At 40.6% G+C, this 14,693-nt stretch overlaps 1 protein-coding gene across 8 annotated transcripts in view; it reads left to right on the top strand.

The window, feature by feature from the left end:
* Positions 1 to 14,693, top strand: part of LIMCH1 (LIM and calponin homology domains 1) — a 285,276-nt gene that overhangs the window by 93,679 nt on the left and 176,904 nt on the right. For all 8 annotated transcript variants that reach the window (XM_039540391.1, XM_039540390.1, XM_039540392.1 and 5 more), the window contains exon 2: positions 1,519 to 1,589. In XM_039540391.1, the coding sequence (XP_039396325.1) occupies positions 1,519 to 1,589 (71 nt within the window). The remainder of the gene's footprint in view (positions 1 to 1,518; positions 1,590 to 14,693) is intronic.

The following is a 14,693-nucleotide window of genomic DNA, read 5'->3' as shown; positions in this document are numbered from 1 at the left end:
GTGGAGCCTGTTCAGCTCTGTCTTTGAACAGTGGTGAGGAACAGGTTAAACCAGACCCTGGAGTCTTAGGGAGAGTCCACACCTCATGGTTGGGACACCTGTCCCCACTTCTCTTACTTTCACAGGGGTCTGGCATTCGAGCCCCTGACTTAACAAGGTCCTTTCAGCTGAGGGTGACCCCCTTATTTGGGACAGGTTAAGCACAATTCTGCTCCCCTTTATTTATGCAATAAAGTCAACAAAATTGATAATATTTCACTACTTCCGCATTCAGTACTAAGGTGATTTGTAACCCAACACTAGCCAAAGTTGATCACTTTGAGCAACACAGGTCTGTTTGCTGGATATCTTGGCAGAGTAAGGTATGTATCTGTAAATACAGTTTGCGCCTGAAGTCTCTCCCCATCCCAGCTAGCTGTCAGGGGAGAACTCATTCAGACCCTGCTTACACTGGTGTTACTGGTTTGACACTGTCCTCGGTTAGGAGTGATAGTGATTCCATCTGATGGCTTTTTGATAGTCAATTTCGTAATTGAAATGCATTGTTTTAGTTCCAGTCTCTAATGAAGGAACCACACACATACCTCTACCTCTCTAACTCCATATCTGGTAATATTTAACATTGTTTGTTGACTGTGCAGACTGTTCTCAGAGACCAAGGAGTGAATAAACAATCTTCTCACCTGTAGAGGTCTTCCCTATAGTGTAGCATTGTTTCAAATAACCAGAGCATTGTGAGAAGGTTTGTGTTGCTCCTACCCATGCCATACCTTGTCCTGTGGATATATAAAAGACTGGTCTCTCAACCTAGCATTCTTCAAAAATACTAAGGATCATATACTTCCCATCCTTACTTGACATGGAAGTCCCATTTGACTTAATGGTATGACGTGTTCAGTATGAATAAGGGTATTGCAATCAGTCTCTAAACAATGTATTTTTTTCTAGCTTACTAACTTTGTGTTCTTCAATTTATTACAAACAATGCACTGGTAATTAGGAAGGTTGCCTCACATTTGTGTAACAAATCATATTGCAAAGTCTTGCAATCCCAACTCCTATAACTTAGTGCCCCTGTGAAATTGCTCATGTGAGTAAGGGCTGCAGGATCAGGTCCATGAATAGCACCTAAAGTGAAGTATATTTGTTATGCAAAAAAAAAATACATATACTCAGTTTTGTATAAATACACTAGTTGCCTATAAAAATGCCTAGACTGACTATTATTCTGAGGGTTACAGCAACACTTTTATATGAAGCCATTCTTGAATTTTAAACTAAAGGATTAGCAGAAAGCACTTTGTGTTACAACTTAAATAGTTCAGTGGAAGGGTGGTGGTTTTTTGGTTTTTTTTAGATGCAGGAAACATCTTGGACTTTACTGGCAATGCCCAAAGAGTTGGCATGTTACATTTGTTCTAAAGGTTTTAAATTCAAAATTATGAAGCATTCTTTAAATATGCATCTGTTAATGAACTCTTTTTCTCTCTCTCTCTCTTGCTTCCCCTTATTTTTCAGCAAGTCACAGGCAGAAGTTTTGGTGACAAAGATTTTCGGTCTGGATTAGAAAATGGTATTCTGCTGTGTGAGTAAGTAATGCTTTTAGTTTGAACTTCACATGTAGTTTTGACTAAAGATGGAACCTACACTATTTACTTTAGCTGGTACAATGCAACGGTTGGTTTCCTTTTCTTTTGACTTTGGGTACACTACATATTTCATCACACTGTTGTTCCAGTGCCAATGGTTTTGTTATGGTGAGAATTGAAATGTGGTTTTAAAAAAGCAAGTTTTACAAAGGCCGCCTCCTCCCCCTCTCCCACCCCCATGTAAAGTAATAGTGATGCTTGCATTTTGGATTTCTTCTGTGTAAAGTGGATGACTGTAGTTTGGAAACAGTGTGCCACACCTGGCCTGCAGACACCTCTCTTGCAATGAAGTGTTTTGGATCCATTCCAGGTTGTACCGTTGGCAAGACGTACCCATCTAGGTACAAGCTTATTTGTTCTTGCATCCTTTGAGGTCCAGGCTGTACTCTGAACCTTTTGTACTCTGAACCATTTTTTTTTAAAGATAGGCTTGAAGAACATACTTCAGAATTCTTCATAATACAACCAGATCATAGATTTAAATAAAATTCACCAAACTCAACACTCGTTTGTGTGTGTGTGTGTGTGTGTGTGTGTGTGTGTGTGTGTGTGAGAGAGACAGAGAGAGAGAGAGAAAAAAAATCTGGGCTTAGATTTCCAAATAAATCTAAAGGAGTTAAGTGCCCAGTTCACTGCCTTTCAGAGTGATTTGGGTACTTAGTTCCCACAGGCTCCTTTGAAAATACCACCCCTTAGTGAGGAGTTTGACAAAAGCTACTATAGCTGTCCCATCTGTAGTGGCTAAATTCTGCCCCTACATATGTGTAAGGCTGCTATTTAAAACCAGTGGGAACTGCAAGTCTGAATTTGGCCTTTTGAAGCTTACAAATTAGATGTCTTGTAAACATTAAGCTTGAGAAGTACATTTCTTGTATTTGTTAGAATTCTTTAGTTTTGGAGATGAGAGGAATCTGACTTGGATTCTGCTTTTGATGCTGTATAGTTCAGTTAATACCATTTATTTAAGCAATACGTGGGTTTGGAAAGCTGAACCTAATGTACAGAAATGTATATTTCACTAATGCAATTGAACTTTAACTGTGAAAAGTTAGAGGGTCTGCAGAGCAGAGATGTTCTTATTTACCCATCTTTCCCTCCCCCCAAGCCATATCTTGGCAAAGATATAAATATTGCTGATCCAAGTGGTAATCAATATGAAGATAGCAGTCTGTAGTGATTACATCAGTGTGTGCAGTGGTTGGTCTTGGATAATTTCTTCCTCCTTAGTGCAAAATACTCGAGTTGGAAGTATTGTGTATTGTGATTCTTGCTTGTTGGGGTTGAATTGTGTTGGTAAAAGATAATGTGTGTTTGAGGATTAGATCTTAATCTGATCTGCAAATAAACAGAGGTAGTCTGGTTTAAGTGGTGTAAATCTTTCAGATGCAAAGCTTAAGTAACAAATGTTATGCTTTAGTGCTTCCACGAGTATCTACCGGTATCTCTTAGGAGGCTGTGGGGGCCAGTCATTATAATAGTGGATGAAAATATTGGACTAATTGATCCTTCTACCGACCTGCTGTATGATCTTGGGGAAAATCACTTTTCTCCTTTGTGTCTGTTTACCAGTCTGTACAAAGCATATAATACACTTCTACCCTGCTATAACGCGGTCGTGGGGAGCCAAAAATCCCTATTGTGTTATAGCTGAAACCCCGTTATATTGGAGTGGGGGCGGCAAGGCTCTGGTGGTGATTTAAAGAGCTCCGGGCTCCAGACACTGCAGGGAGACCCAGGCCCTTTAAATCGCCGGCAAGCCCCGCTGCTGCAGCCCGGGGTAGCGGCGGCAGGGCTCCAGTGGTGATTTAAAGGGCCCTGGGCTCCCCACAGCGGCCAAAGCCCCAGGCCCTTTAAATTACCAGCAAGCCCCACTGCCACAGCCCTGGGGTAGCGGTGGCAGGGCTCCAGTGGGATTTAAAGGGCCCAGGGCTCCCTGCAGCAGCTGGAGCCCCAGACCCTTTAAAGTGCCACCCGAGCCCTGCTGCTACCGCGCTATATGTGAACCCGTGTTATATCGGGTCGCATTATAATGGGGTAGAGGTGTACTTGCTGCTTCATGATGTGTTTTATAGGAAGACCATCCAGGGTGCCATGGGTCATCGTCAGAGTGTTTAAAGCCAGAAGGGACCGCCGGATTACCTAGTCTGACCTGCTGTATTTCACAGGTCACCATACCACCCAGCACCCACACACTAAAAGCAAGAACCAAAATTGGACCAAAGTATTACAGTCTAAAGGAGACTAGACTGTAACGTGCCATAGGGAGAGAATAGGAGGGGCCGAGGTGTATCTACACCTGAGGCCCCTGCAGCCGCAGGGAAATGATTACATGAGATACACCCAGATAATCCTGGCAATTGACTCGTGCCCACACACTGTAGACGAAGGCAAAAATTCCAAGTATCTGCCAGTCTGATTTCACCAGGCCAGGTTAGTCTGGCATGATCTCTCTTTTGGTAAATCTGTGCCTCTCTACATCCCCTTTACTGTTTACATCCATGAATTTAATTATTTTTTCCTTCAAAAATTTGTTCAAAAGCCTTGGATAATACTGAGGTCACACTAATGTGTCCATAATTGCCCGGATCACCTTTTCCCTCTTTCTTAAAAATAGGTGTGATATTAGCTATTCTCCAGTCATACGGTACTACCCTCAAATAGATATTTTTATTACAAGTCCATGTTATCCTTACTGAAAACTGAAGCATAGTAGTCATTTATTTTTGGGTCAGTATTAGAGATTATCTTAATCTTCTTCCCATCTGCACTGCATAGTGGCTCAATCTCATCCATCCTTATTCTCTTCTTATTTATATAACTAACAAATCTCTTTATTTTAATTTCCTCTACAAGAGCTAATTCAGCTAGACTTTTAGCCATTCTCACTTTATTTCTACATTTTTCTAACCTCCATGGTGTAGCTGTCTTTGTCCAATCCCTATAGGCTTTCTGCTTACTCCTAATAACCTTTTTTGAGATGGTTATTCATCCAGCTGGGTCTAGAGCCTCTCTCTACAAGCTTCTTTCCCCCCCTTGCTTGGGATGCAAATTTCAGATAGTCTTTTTTGTATAATAGATTTGAAGAAATTCCAAGCCTCCTCTACATTTAAATCCAAGATGTTCAATCCAGTTGACCTCTAACTAATTCCCTTAATTTCCCAAAGTCTGTCCTTTTGAAATAAAAAAACACATCTGATGACCTGGTTTTTATTATCCTTCCATTTAATTTAAAGTGAATCAACTTGTGATCACTCAATTCAAGGCTATTTCCTACAAGCTCTTCTATGGCATCCTCACTACTTAAAAGATCAAGTCTAAGATTGCGTTACCTGTTGTTGATTCAGTGACCATTTGATTCAGAAACTGTCATCTATCACAGTCAGGAATAACTGGGCCCTACCAGTATCAGTAGCATTTTATTTTCCATTCTATATCTGGGAAGTTTGTTTCCTGTTACGATCCAATTCCCCATAGTATTTATCTTTCTAATAATATTAAAGAGCTCTCAGTCCATACGAGTCTGACCCAGCTGGTCTATAGCAGACCCTTAACACTGTCCTAACTGAACCTCTATTACAATCCTTTCCCAAAGTGATTTTAACCGCATAACATTCTGTTTTGTCCATACTATTACTTATTTCTTTACAGTTTACTCCACCACATTTATCTTTGACTATCTCTCCTAACAGCATATGCCCTTCAGTACCTGTACTCCAGTCATGAATGCTATTCCATGTTTTTGTAATCCCTATAATATCCTGTTTGACCTCCTGTCGATAGTGTAAGTTCTTCCATTTTATTGCTTGGGCTCCTTAAATTAGTGTGCAAGCGTTTCAGTTGTTTCCCTGGGACCTTGTCCAGTTTTTAGCTGGATTAGATGTAGTCTTTTCACTAACCGTAACACCTACCCGACTACTACTCTAATCAATATTTGGACTTTTTCTTTCTCCTTGTCCATAATCTTACCTTATGGTGTTCGTTTATCCTTTACTGTATCTTCATTTAGCTCACTTTCTTCCTACTGTGTATGGAAGCAAGTTGTGGAGATTTCATGAATCTCTCCCAATCTTCTCCCCTCATCTCTTAGTGTGTAGGCCTTCTTATCAATCATGCCAGCCTTCAAACCAGAAGACTAATACCCCCCCATACTCAAGAGGAATCTATCAGTCAAGAAGTCTTCTTTCTGTAGATGCCTCCCAATGGTCAATCATCCCAAAACCTTCCTCATTGCACCAATCCTTGAGCCATCTGTTGATCTTCATTATCTTGTCACACTTTTTTGCTCTCCTTTTCTAGGGACTGGAAGTATTCTGCTGAAAATCACCTGAGCTTCCACTTCTTTAAGGGTCTTACTCAGCATAGTCATCCCTGATCCATTCCAATGGGAATCTAGCTGTGTTGATTTCTCTCCGCTCCCATCAGGATCCTTTTCAGCCTCACATACACATCTCATATCCTTGTTACTGGCAGGCAGCATATTCTTTTGTTCTCTGGATTTGGATCTGGTCTGGTGACAAGCATTGTACTTCGCATTGGTCTTCATGGCTGAGGATGAGAGGGAGATTGCCAAACCTGAGCCATTCTTTTTAGGTGACAAATCTGAGGAACTGTCCCAGATTGAGGTGTCATTAGAGGAGGTTTTGGAACAAATTGATAAACTAAAGGAGTAATAAGTCACCAGACCCAGATGGTATTCACCCAAGAGTTCTGAAGGAACTCAAATGTGAAATTGAAGAACGACTAGCTGTAGTCTGTAACCTATCATTTAAATCAGCTTCTGTACCAAATGACTGGAGGATAGCTAATGTGGCAGCAATTGTTTTAAAGGGCTCCAGAGGTGATCCTGGCTCTTAAGTAAACTAAGCAGTCAAGGGATAAGAGTGAATGTCCTCTCATGGATCAGTAACTGGTTAAAATATAGGAAATAAAGGGTAGGAATAAATGGTCAGTTTTCACAATGTAGAGGGGTAAATAGCAGGGTCTACCAAGGATCTGTACTGGGACCAGCACAGTTCAACACATTCATAAATGATTGGGGGGGGGGGGGGAAGGGTAAACAGTGAGGAGGCAAAGTTTTCAGATGATTACTCAAGAGTAAGTCCAAAGCTGACTGCAGAGAGTTACAAAGGGATCTCACTGGGTGCCTTGGCAACAAAATGTCAGATGAAGTTCAGTGTTGATAAATGCAAAGTAATGCACATTGAGAAAAGTGATCTCAATTATACATACAAAATGATGAGTTCTAAGTTATCTGTTACCACTCAAGAAAGAGATCTTGGAATCCTTGTGGATAGTTCTCTGAGAACATCTGCTCAATGTGCTGTGACAGTCAAAAAAGCGAACAATGCTAAGCATCATCAGAAAAGGGATAGACAGTAAGACAGAAAATATCATAATGCCACTATGTAAAGCCATGGTATTCCGACACCTTGAATGCTGCGTGCTGTTCTGGTTACCCATCTGAAAAATATATATTAGAATTGAAGCATACTGAGAAGGGCAACAACAGTTAGGGGTATTGGAAGAGCTTCCATACAAGGAGAGATTAAAAAGACTGGGTCTGTTGATAAAATCATGAATGGGGTGGAGAAAGGGAGTAAGGAAGTGTTAATTACCCCTTCACATAACACAAGAACTGGGGGTCACTCAATGAAATTAATGGGCAGCAGGTTAAAACAAAAAAAAGGAAGTACTTCACACAGTGCACAGTCAACCTGTGGAACTTGTAGCCAGGGGATGTTGTGAAGGCCAGAACTATAACTGGGTTCAAAAAAGAATTAGTTAAGTTCATGGAGGATCGGTCCATTAATGGCTACTGGCCAAGATGCTCAGGGATGCAACCCCAGCTCTGGGTGTCCCTAAACCTCCGACTGTCAGAAGCTGGAAATGGACAGCTGGAGATGGATCCCTCAATAGATTGCCCTATTCTGTTGATTCCCTCTGAAGGATCTTGCACTGGCCACTGTCAGAGACCAGGATACTGTGTTAGATGCACAATTGGTCTTGACCCAGGATGGCTGTTCTTTTGTACCGCATGAAATAGTTCAGGTCTCCGTTGTGGCTGGCTCAAGTAGTCATCGTGGCACTGGCTACATTTAGTCACATTTTTAAGCTTCCCTTTGCAAATATGAGGGTAAGAAATTTTACTTTTTGGTAATAAATGAAAGCTGAGATCCTGCTGTGATCGCATGACTCTGTGAGCCAAGGCTGTAGACACACTGGTGTAGTGTAGACAGCCCTGCTGCCACTGTTCTCCCACTGGAAAGGGAGGGAGAGAGAGTTACTGCAAGAGAGCCCCAACCAGCTGGAGAAGATTTAAGAAGTCTGCTTTGGTGCCAGCCACTCCTACGTGCTTGTATCTGGCTATGGTCTTGATCCCTCAGCTCTTATGTAAGTATTTCTGTTGGCTTCAGGATCTGACCTTGTTCTTCTACTTTATATCTCCAGCCTTGTCTTGATTTGAGGATTTTGTTAAAAGTTAAGGGTGGAGAATGCTGAAAGCTGACAAATATGACTGATATCTCAGTAATTTCTTCTTTTTGGATTCTAAACTCCACTCATGCTGTTTGCATAACAGCACCAGCTCTAATTGTTCACGCAGCTGTGCTTAGAAGTCATTGGGTTTTTTTGTTTTTTTGAAATTATTTTATGGCTCTTTGGCATAGTTGTTTTGATCAATATTGGTGCAGACAGTGACTTCAGTGAGGGGCATTCTAGCACACCAGGATACAGGCAATTCCTATTAAGTTCCTGGTCCTTTTGCTAACATACCATTTTTACATATTGTGTGTCAGACCCAAATATTTCAAGGCTTTTCCCTGATATACTGCTGCTGGCTTTCCCTTGCATCAGACAAACTTGCTATTCCCAGGGACCTGCTGGAGGTGTGCAGATCTTTCAACTAGATAGCTGGCAAGAGGGAAGAGTGGAATTGTAGCAATAAGTACACCTAAAAGTCCCTGACTTCTGCCCCTATGACACTTTTTTTTTTTTTTTTTTTTTTTTTTGCTATGAAGTATTAACATTTGGGCTTGATCCAGATCCTAGGAAGCTGGGGGATTAATCAAGAAGAAATTTAATGTAGTAACTGCAATGCTTAGGTTGTTTCTATGTAAGAAGCCATGCATCCAGGAAAGAGGAGTAGTTGCGAAAGATTTTTTCCACTGAGGGTTACTGCCCATTTTTACCCCATGCTGTTGCTTTGCACAGCAGAAAGACAGGAAGTTAAGTAACAGTTGTGATTAATGATGGTTGAGCAGAAAAGAAGAAATGCACATAAATTTAAAGATAATGCAAGACTGTTTTATCTTTATTGTAACATTCTCTTTGCTCTGTAGGTTTGGTGATATATACATTACAACAAGCACTTTCTTCTAATGTTTTCCTCTTGCAGCCTTTTTTAATTTAAATTGAATTTAGTGATTCTGCATTAAACCACAATGGGTTCAGCTCCTGTTGCTTACAGGTTCAAGCTCAGAGTGAATATCACCTCTGGTGCTTTTCCCAGATTCAGAGACTTCAGAAACACACACAGACCAAGTTTCAGAGTAAGTTTTCTGAAAGTAATAAGTAAAGTTACAATTACCCATGTATATATAAATCCTAAAAAATCCCTTGCAATGGCTAATACTATAGTTATACTCACATCTCCAAAAATATTCTAGGATCTGATGGATCTCTCAGTAATAGTTGTTCTTACTGGGGTTTCCTGTGGTCTTCCCCCTGTAAACCAACTATGGAATCTCCTTTATACTATTATTATGGCTACACTGTATGCATATGCATGAGGGTTTCAACCCTCTTTTCCTTATCTGTACTTCCACACCCCATGAATATTAGGGTGCTCCATTTTTCATAGGTTGTTTCTTAGGTCCCCTTATTTTCACTAATGAAATGTATCCATGGTAACCTGCAGGCATCCTATGATGTTACAATCAGGTGTATTGTAGTCTTGGACAGGACATTGTAGTCTGTTTTTCCATACCATTATCTATCGGCACATTCTTCCCAGTAATCTTGTAACCTTACTGGCATAGTGTTATTCCTAGGTCACCAATTCACGTCAAGCGTTCTAAAAGCCTATGGCCTTGTAAGGGTAAGCTAAAATCTTACAGGCCTCAGCCTGTAAGCCTTGCATTACAGCCAGACTTCACGTATATACCTAATATACAATCGTCACTCCTAAATGCTTGTCAATCTTATACTTCTATAATCCTACAATTTAAATCTATTTAGCATGCATTCATTATGTATGAAATAGCATAAGGGTTGACCATAAAACTAAATAACAATGATAAATTGATGAAAAAATGAATTAATGACTAAACTCTGTTACACGTCTGTGCTGCAGATCAGGTTCTGATAAATTGTTTCATTCACAGTTCTGTATTTGTTAACTACAGGAATCTGAATATGGGTGTGAAATTGAAACTAGGCGTAGTAAAGGGTTATGTTACTCTTTATGCGAACCTAGCTCTCAGTGAGTGGGGAAACACACCTTAAGATCTTATTCCACAAGCATTTCTCGCATGTGATTAATCCATAAATTCTCATCCCTTCCATGTTTTTTTTCCAAAACAAACAATATTAAAAGGCCTGATCTCTGATCCTGAGGGGTACTGAACAAGTTAAACTCCTGTTGGCTTTAATGAGAGCCAAAGGTCCACAACACCTCTCAGGATCAGGCCCTGTATTTGAATAACCCTTATTTTACAGTAACTATTTTCTATACATATTTTTATTACTCAGACTGTAAATCCTGGATTTAGATTTAGATGGTGTAAGAATAATTGGGGATGGGGAAGGATACTTAAACACCAGCTTTGAACCCAAACTAAAATATCAATGCAAAATAAATCTGGCTTGGCTGTGAAATGATAGCAACATATCTTGTATGTCACACCACGTTCTTTATCAGCTCACAGATTGTATGGATTAGTTCACTTGTATGTCTGCCTGCTGCATGTTAATAAATGTATTGAACTAAAATACTGGTTTGATGTAATAAGGCCTTGATTCGATTCGGTGTGTGCTTAAATCCCACGGACTTCAGTGTTAAGCACATGCATAAGTGCTTTGCTGAATCAGTGTATAACAATAGACTGTTTATATCCCTCTGTTACTGGAGCTCTATCTCACTTACATGTATTAAACTCTTGTATATTCTGTGCACCTGCTTACCTGTACTATCCTGTAACTGTTCCTTTGAATTACAAATAAATGGTTGCTTAAAAAAGAGAAGAAACCCTCTTCTGTTTACTTCACCTTTGGAATTATATTTGTGGGGTAAATACATGTGTTTTTAAAAATGTATTATAAAAAGAGCTCTTCCTTTCATATTAAGGAATAAGCATTCCAGGATTTTTCATTACATTTTTATTGAAAGAATAAATACAGAAGTTACGTTAAAATGTAATAACAGAATCTTGATGCAACTTATCCAGTAAATTCAAGGGAAATGTCTTGAACAATCTTTTTCTGATGGATACACACTTTTTTCCTCACAATGTGAATTAAGAATAGCATGTTACCTTTAAAGCAGTGCTTCTCAAAGTCAGGCTGCTACTTGTTCAGGGAAAGCCCCTGGTGGTGCAGGCAGGTTTGTTTACCTGCCTGGCAGGGCTGCTCGGGGGGCGGCAAGTGGGGCAATTTGCCCCAGACCCTGGGCCCCACAGGGGCTCCCATGAGAATATAGTATTCTATAGTATTGCAACTTTTTTTTTTATGGAAGGGGCCTCCGAAATTGCTTTGCCCTAGGCCCCCTGAATCCTCTGGGTGGCCCTGACCTGCCGTGTCCGCAGGTTCAGCCGATCGTGGCTCCCACTGGCTGCGGTTTGCCACTCCAGGCCAATGGGGGCTGCGGGAAGCAGCGGCCAGCACATCCCTTGGCCTGTGCCACTTCCCGCAGCCCCCATTGGTCTGGGACTTGTGTGGCTATAAATTTGAAGAATAATATGAGAAAATGATTATGATCAAGAATTAAACTGTTTCCTATGTTATGGGACTAATCATCTTATCTAAATAAGAAATTGACGTGGCACATGCTGTTTGTGCCATTGGTGATGAGCTGCTTATTCTCAGAAAGCAGCATTGCTTTGGATTTGCATCATGATTACAGCACACGTGACCAAGCATTGGACTGGCATGAACTAGGTTTTCAGAACAGGTTGGATACATGCCAGATCAATGCAACTCCAATACTGTGGCATAATAAAATTAATCTTCAGAGTCAGTGATAGAATTCTGTGTGGAGCTGGGTTTCAGAGTTACTTTAATTATATACATGGTATTTTAAATGCTTGGATGTCAGAATCTCATATCTGCAATTTAATTCCAGCTTGGTAAAATCACTGTGCCATTCATGGGGGCATGATGAGAAATAACCATCCAAAGTCTGATCTGTTTTCTGTCAGATTGCTCAGGTATTTATTTGACCAATCTGCAAATTTTGTAGAACTGACCATCTAGATTTGACTGAATATTATGCATTAGTGGAGAATCTTGTATCACCAAATACCTAGCTGGAGAAGAAGTTAGCAAGTGTTCAAGCCCTTGTGCTTAAGTTCGGATTTACTGTTGAAGGGTCATTGTTTATAGAAGCCAAGAACGGGTATTTTGACTTCATATCATAGGTCTGAATGTGACCCCATGCCCTCAAGTGTGTGGGTTTTATGCTGTGTATTCTAAAGCTAAAACATTATCAGCCTCATGGATTTGGCGGGTCTCCAACCTGGAGGCCCCTGAGGCTCATTAAGATTTAAGTTCAACTGAGGACGTTTGAAACAATTTTGTATCAAGCCACAGTTTTTAGTCTTTTCAAGTTTTATTACCTTGCCACAATGAGACCCTTTTTAATAGTATGATTTGGGTGGGGGAGTCATAAGTAAAATAACAAACTGTAAAAGCTCAGTTGCATAATGGGGGGGGGGGGCGGGAAACACAGCAATTGAAGGGCGTGCTTTATTACAGCCAGAATACTCTGCCCTTAGAATTTGGCAGTAATGTCACATACAGCAGACTATATGGCACTTTGGTCTTTTCAGTACATTTTGGTGACTGCCACAGCTTGCTCTGTCATATTGACCCATTCATGCTAATTTGTCTATGTGCAAAGCAGACTGATCCAATGAAATATTTAACTTTTTCTAATGAGTATGTTATGGAAATATTTTTGGATTCATGCTTTGCATAGCAGTAAACATGGTTAATCAGTGTAAAAGTAGACATGCATTGTTTTGCACAGTTCTGTGATGTCATTAACTCTGTACATTACTTCAGTATATAATGTTAGCGTTTGCACAGGTTGTCCATATGGCCAGTTGCCTCTGTGCCTTCTCTAATGAACCCCACTGTGACGGGTTTGGTCATAGATATCACCTTGGGATTGTCACCTGATGTGCTGAAACTACCTCTGAGCCTGTTTTCCTGCCAGCTTGGGACCCAGAAGCCTTGCTGAGCCAGACACGCTAGCCTGCTGCAACACTGGCCCAGGGTTTGGTCCACACCCACAAAGCTGCAGACTTAACAGGTAACCTGTTGAGCTGTTTTCAATCTTCAGCACCCAGACACCCAATTCTCAATGGGATCCAAACCCCAAATAAGTCTGTTTTACTCTGTATAAAATTTATACAGGGTAAATTCATAAATTGTCCACCATCTATAATACTGATAGAGAGATATGCACAGCTGTTTGCTCCCCCAGGTATTAATCACTTACTCTGGGTTTATTAATAAGTGATTTTATTAGGTATAAAAAGTAGGATTTAAGTGGTTTCAAGTAATAACAGACAGAACAAAGTAAGTCACCAAGCAAAATAAAGCAAAAACACTCACGTCTAAGCCTAATACCTGTAATCAATTTCTTAATGTAATATCTCACCCTCAGATGTTCCAATAAGCTTCTTTCACAGACTAGACTGCTTCCTATTCTGGGCCCAATCCTTTCCTCTGGTAGTCCTTGTTAGTTCCAGCAGACATATCAGGTGGTAAGCAGGGATTCTCTTATGACTGGCAGCCACTTTTTGTCCTGCTCCATCCCCTTTTATAGCTTTGGCACAAGGCGGGAATCTTTTTGTCTCTCTGGGTCCTCACGCCTCCTTATAAATGGAAAAGTGCCAGATTTAAGATGGATTCCAGTAGCCTGTGACATGGTCACATGTCCTGTGAGACCCCAGCCTCCATTCTTCCTGGGCTGGCCCACATGTACACAGGAAACGTTTCCAAGTAACTAAGGCCGTTTACAACGGATTGTTTTTAAAGCACCGTTAATGGCCTTCACTCAATATGTTTACATCAGCGATACAAATTTATCTTGTTCTCCTAACTTCAGATATAGAAATAATACTTGCAAACAAATAGGATGAACACACTCAGTAGATTATAAGCTTTGTAATAAAAAAAAAACAGGAGTACTTGTGGCACCTTAAAGACTAACAAATTTATTTAAGCATGAGCTTAAATAAATAATGCATCCGAAGAAGTGAGCTGTAGCTCACGAAAGCTCATGCTTAAATAAATTTGTTAGTCTTTAAGGTGCCACAAGTACTCCTGTTTTTTTTGCGGATACAGACTAACACGGCTGCTTCTCTGGAAGCTTTGTAATGATACCTTACAAGAGACCTTTTGCGTAAAGCATATTCCAGTTACATCATATTCACATTCATTAACATATTTTCATAAAGCATATGGAGTGCAACGTCACACCCAACCCCCTACACACGGTACAGCCTCCCTGTGCTACTTCACAGCTCCCTGGCCTGTCTATATTTAAGTCCTCTAAGGGGTTGTCTGTCTGTCTATCCTGCAATTTGGACTACAGGGATATGAATAGCCGTGCGCACCAAGTGCTGCACTTTAACTCCCCGTGTGGATGCTGCGGGCACAAACCAAAAGATTCCTAGTTTGCATTAGTGTAGTCCCAGTTAGAGGACTAACTAATGAAAACTAGGAACCTTTTGGTTTGCGCTTGCAGTATCCACTCAGGGGAGTTACAGTGCAGCACTTGGATGCACACTGCTATTCATGCTCCTGTAGTCTGATCTGCAG

The sequence above is a fragment of the Mauremys reevesii genome, linkage group 5, assembly GCF_016161935.1.
Source record: "Mauremys reevesii isolate NIE-2019 linkage group 5, ASM1616193v1, whole genome shotgun sequence".
Lineage (NCBI taxonomy): Eukaryota > Metazoa > Chordata > Testudines > Geoemydidae > Mauremys > Mauremys reevesii.
Note: the sequence above shows the minus strand (reverse complement) of the source record. Positions and strands in the feature narration are given on the sequence as shown.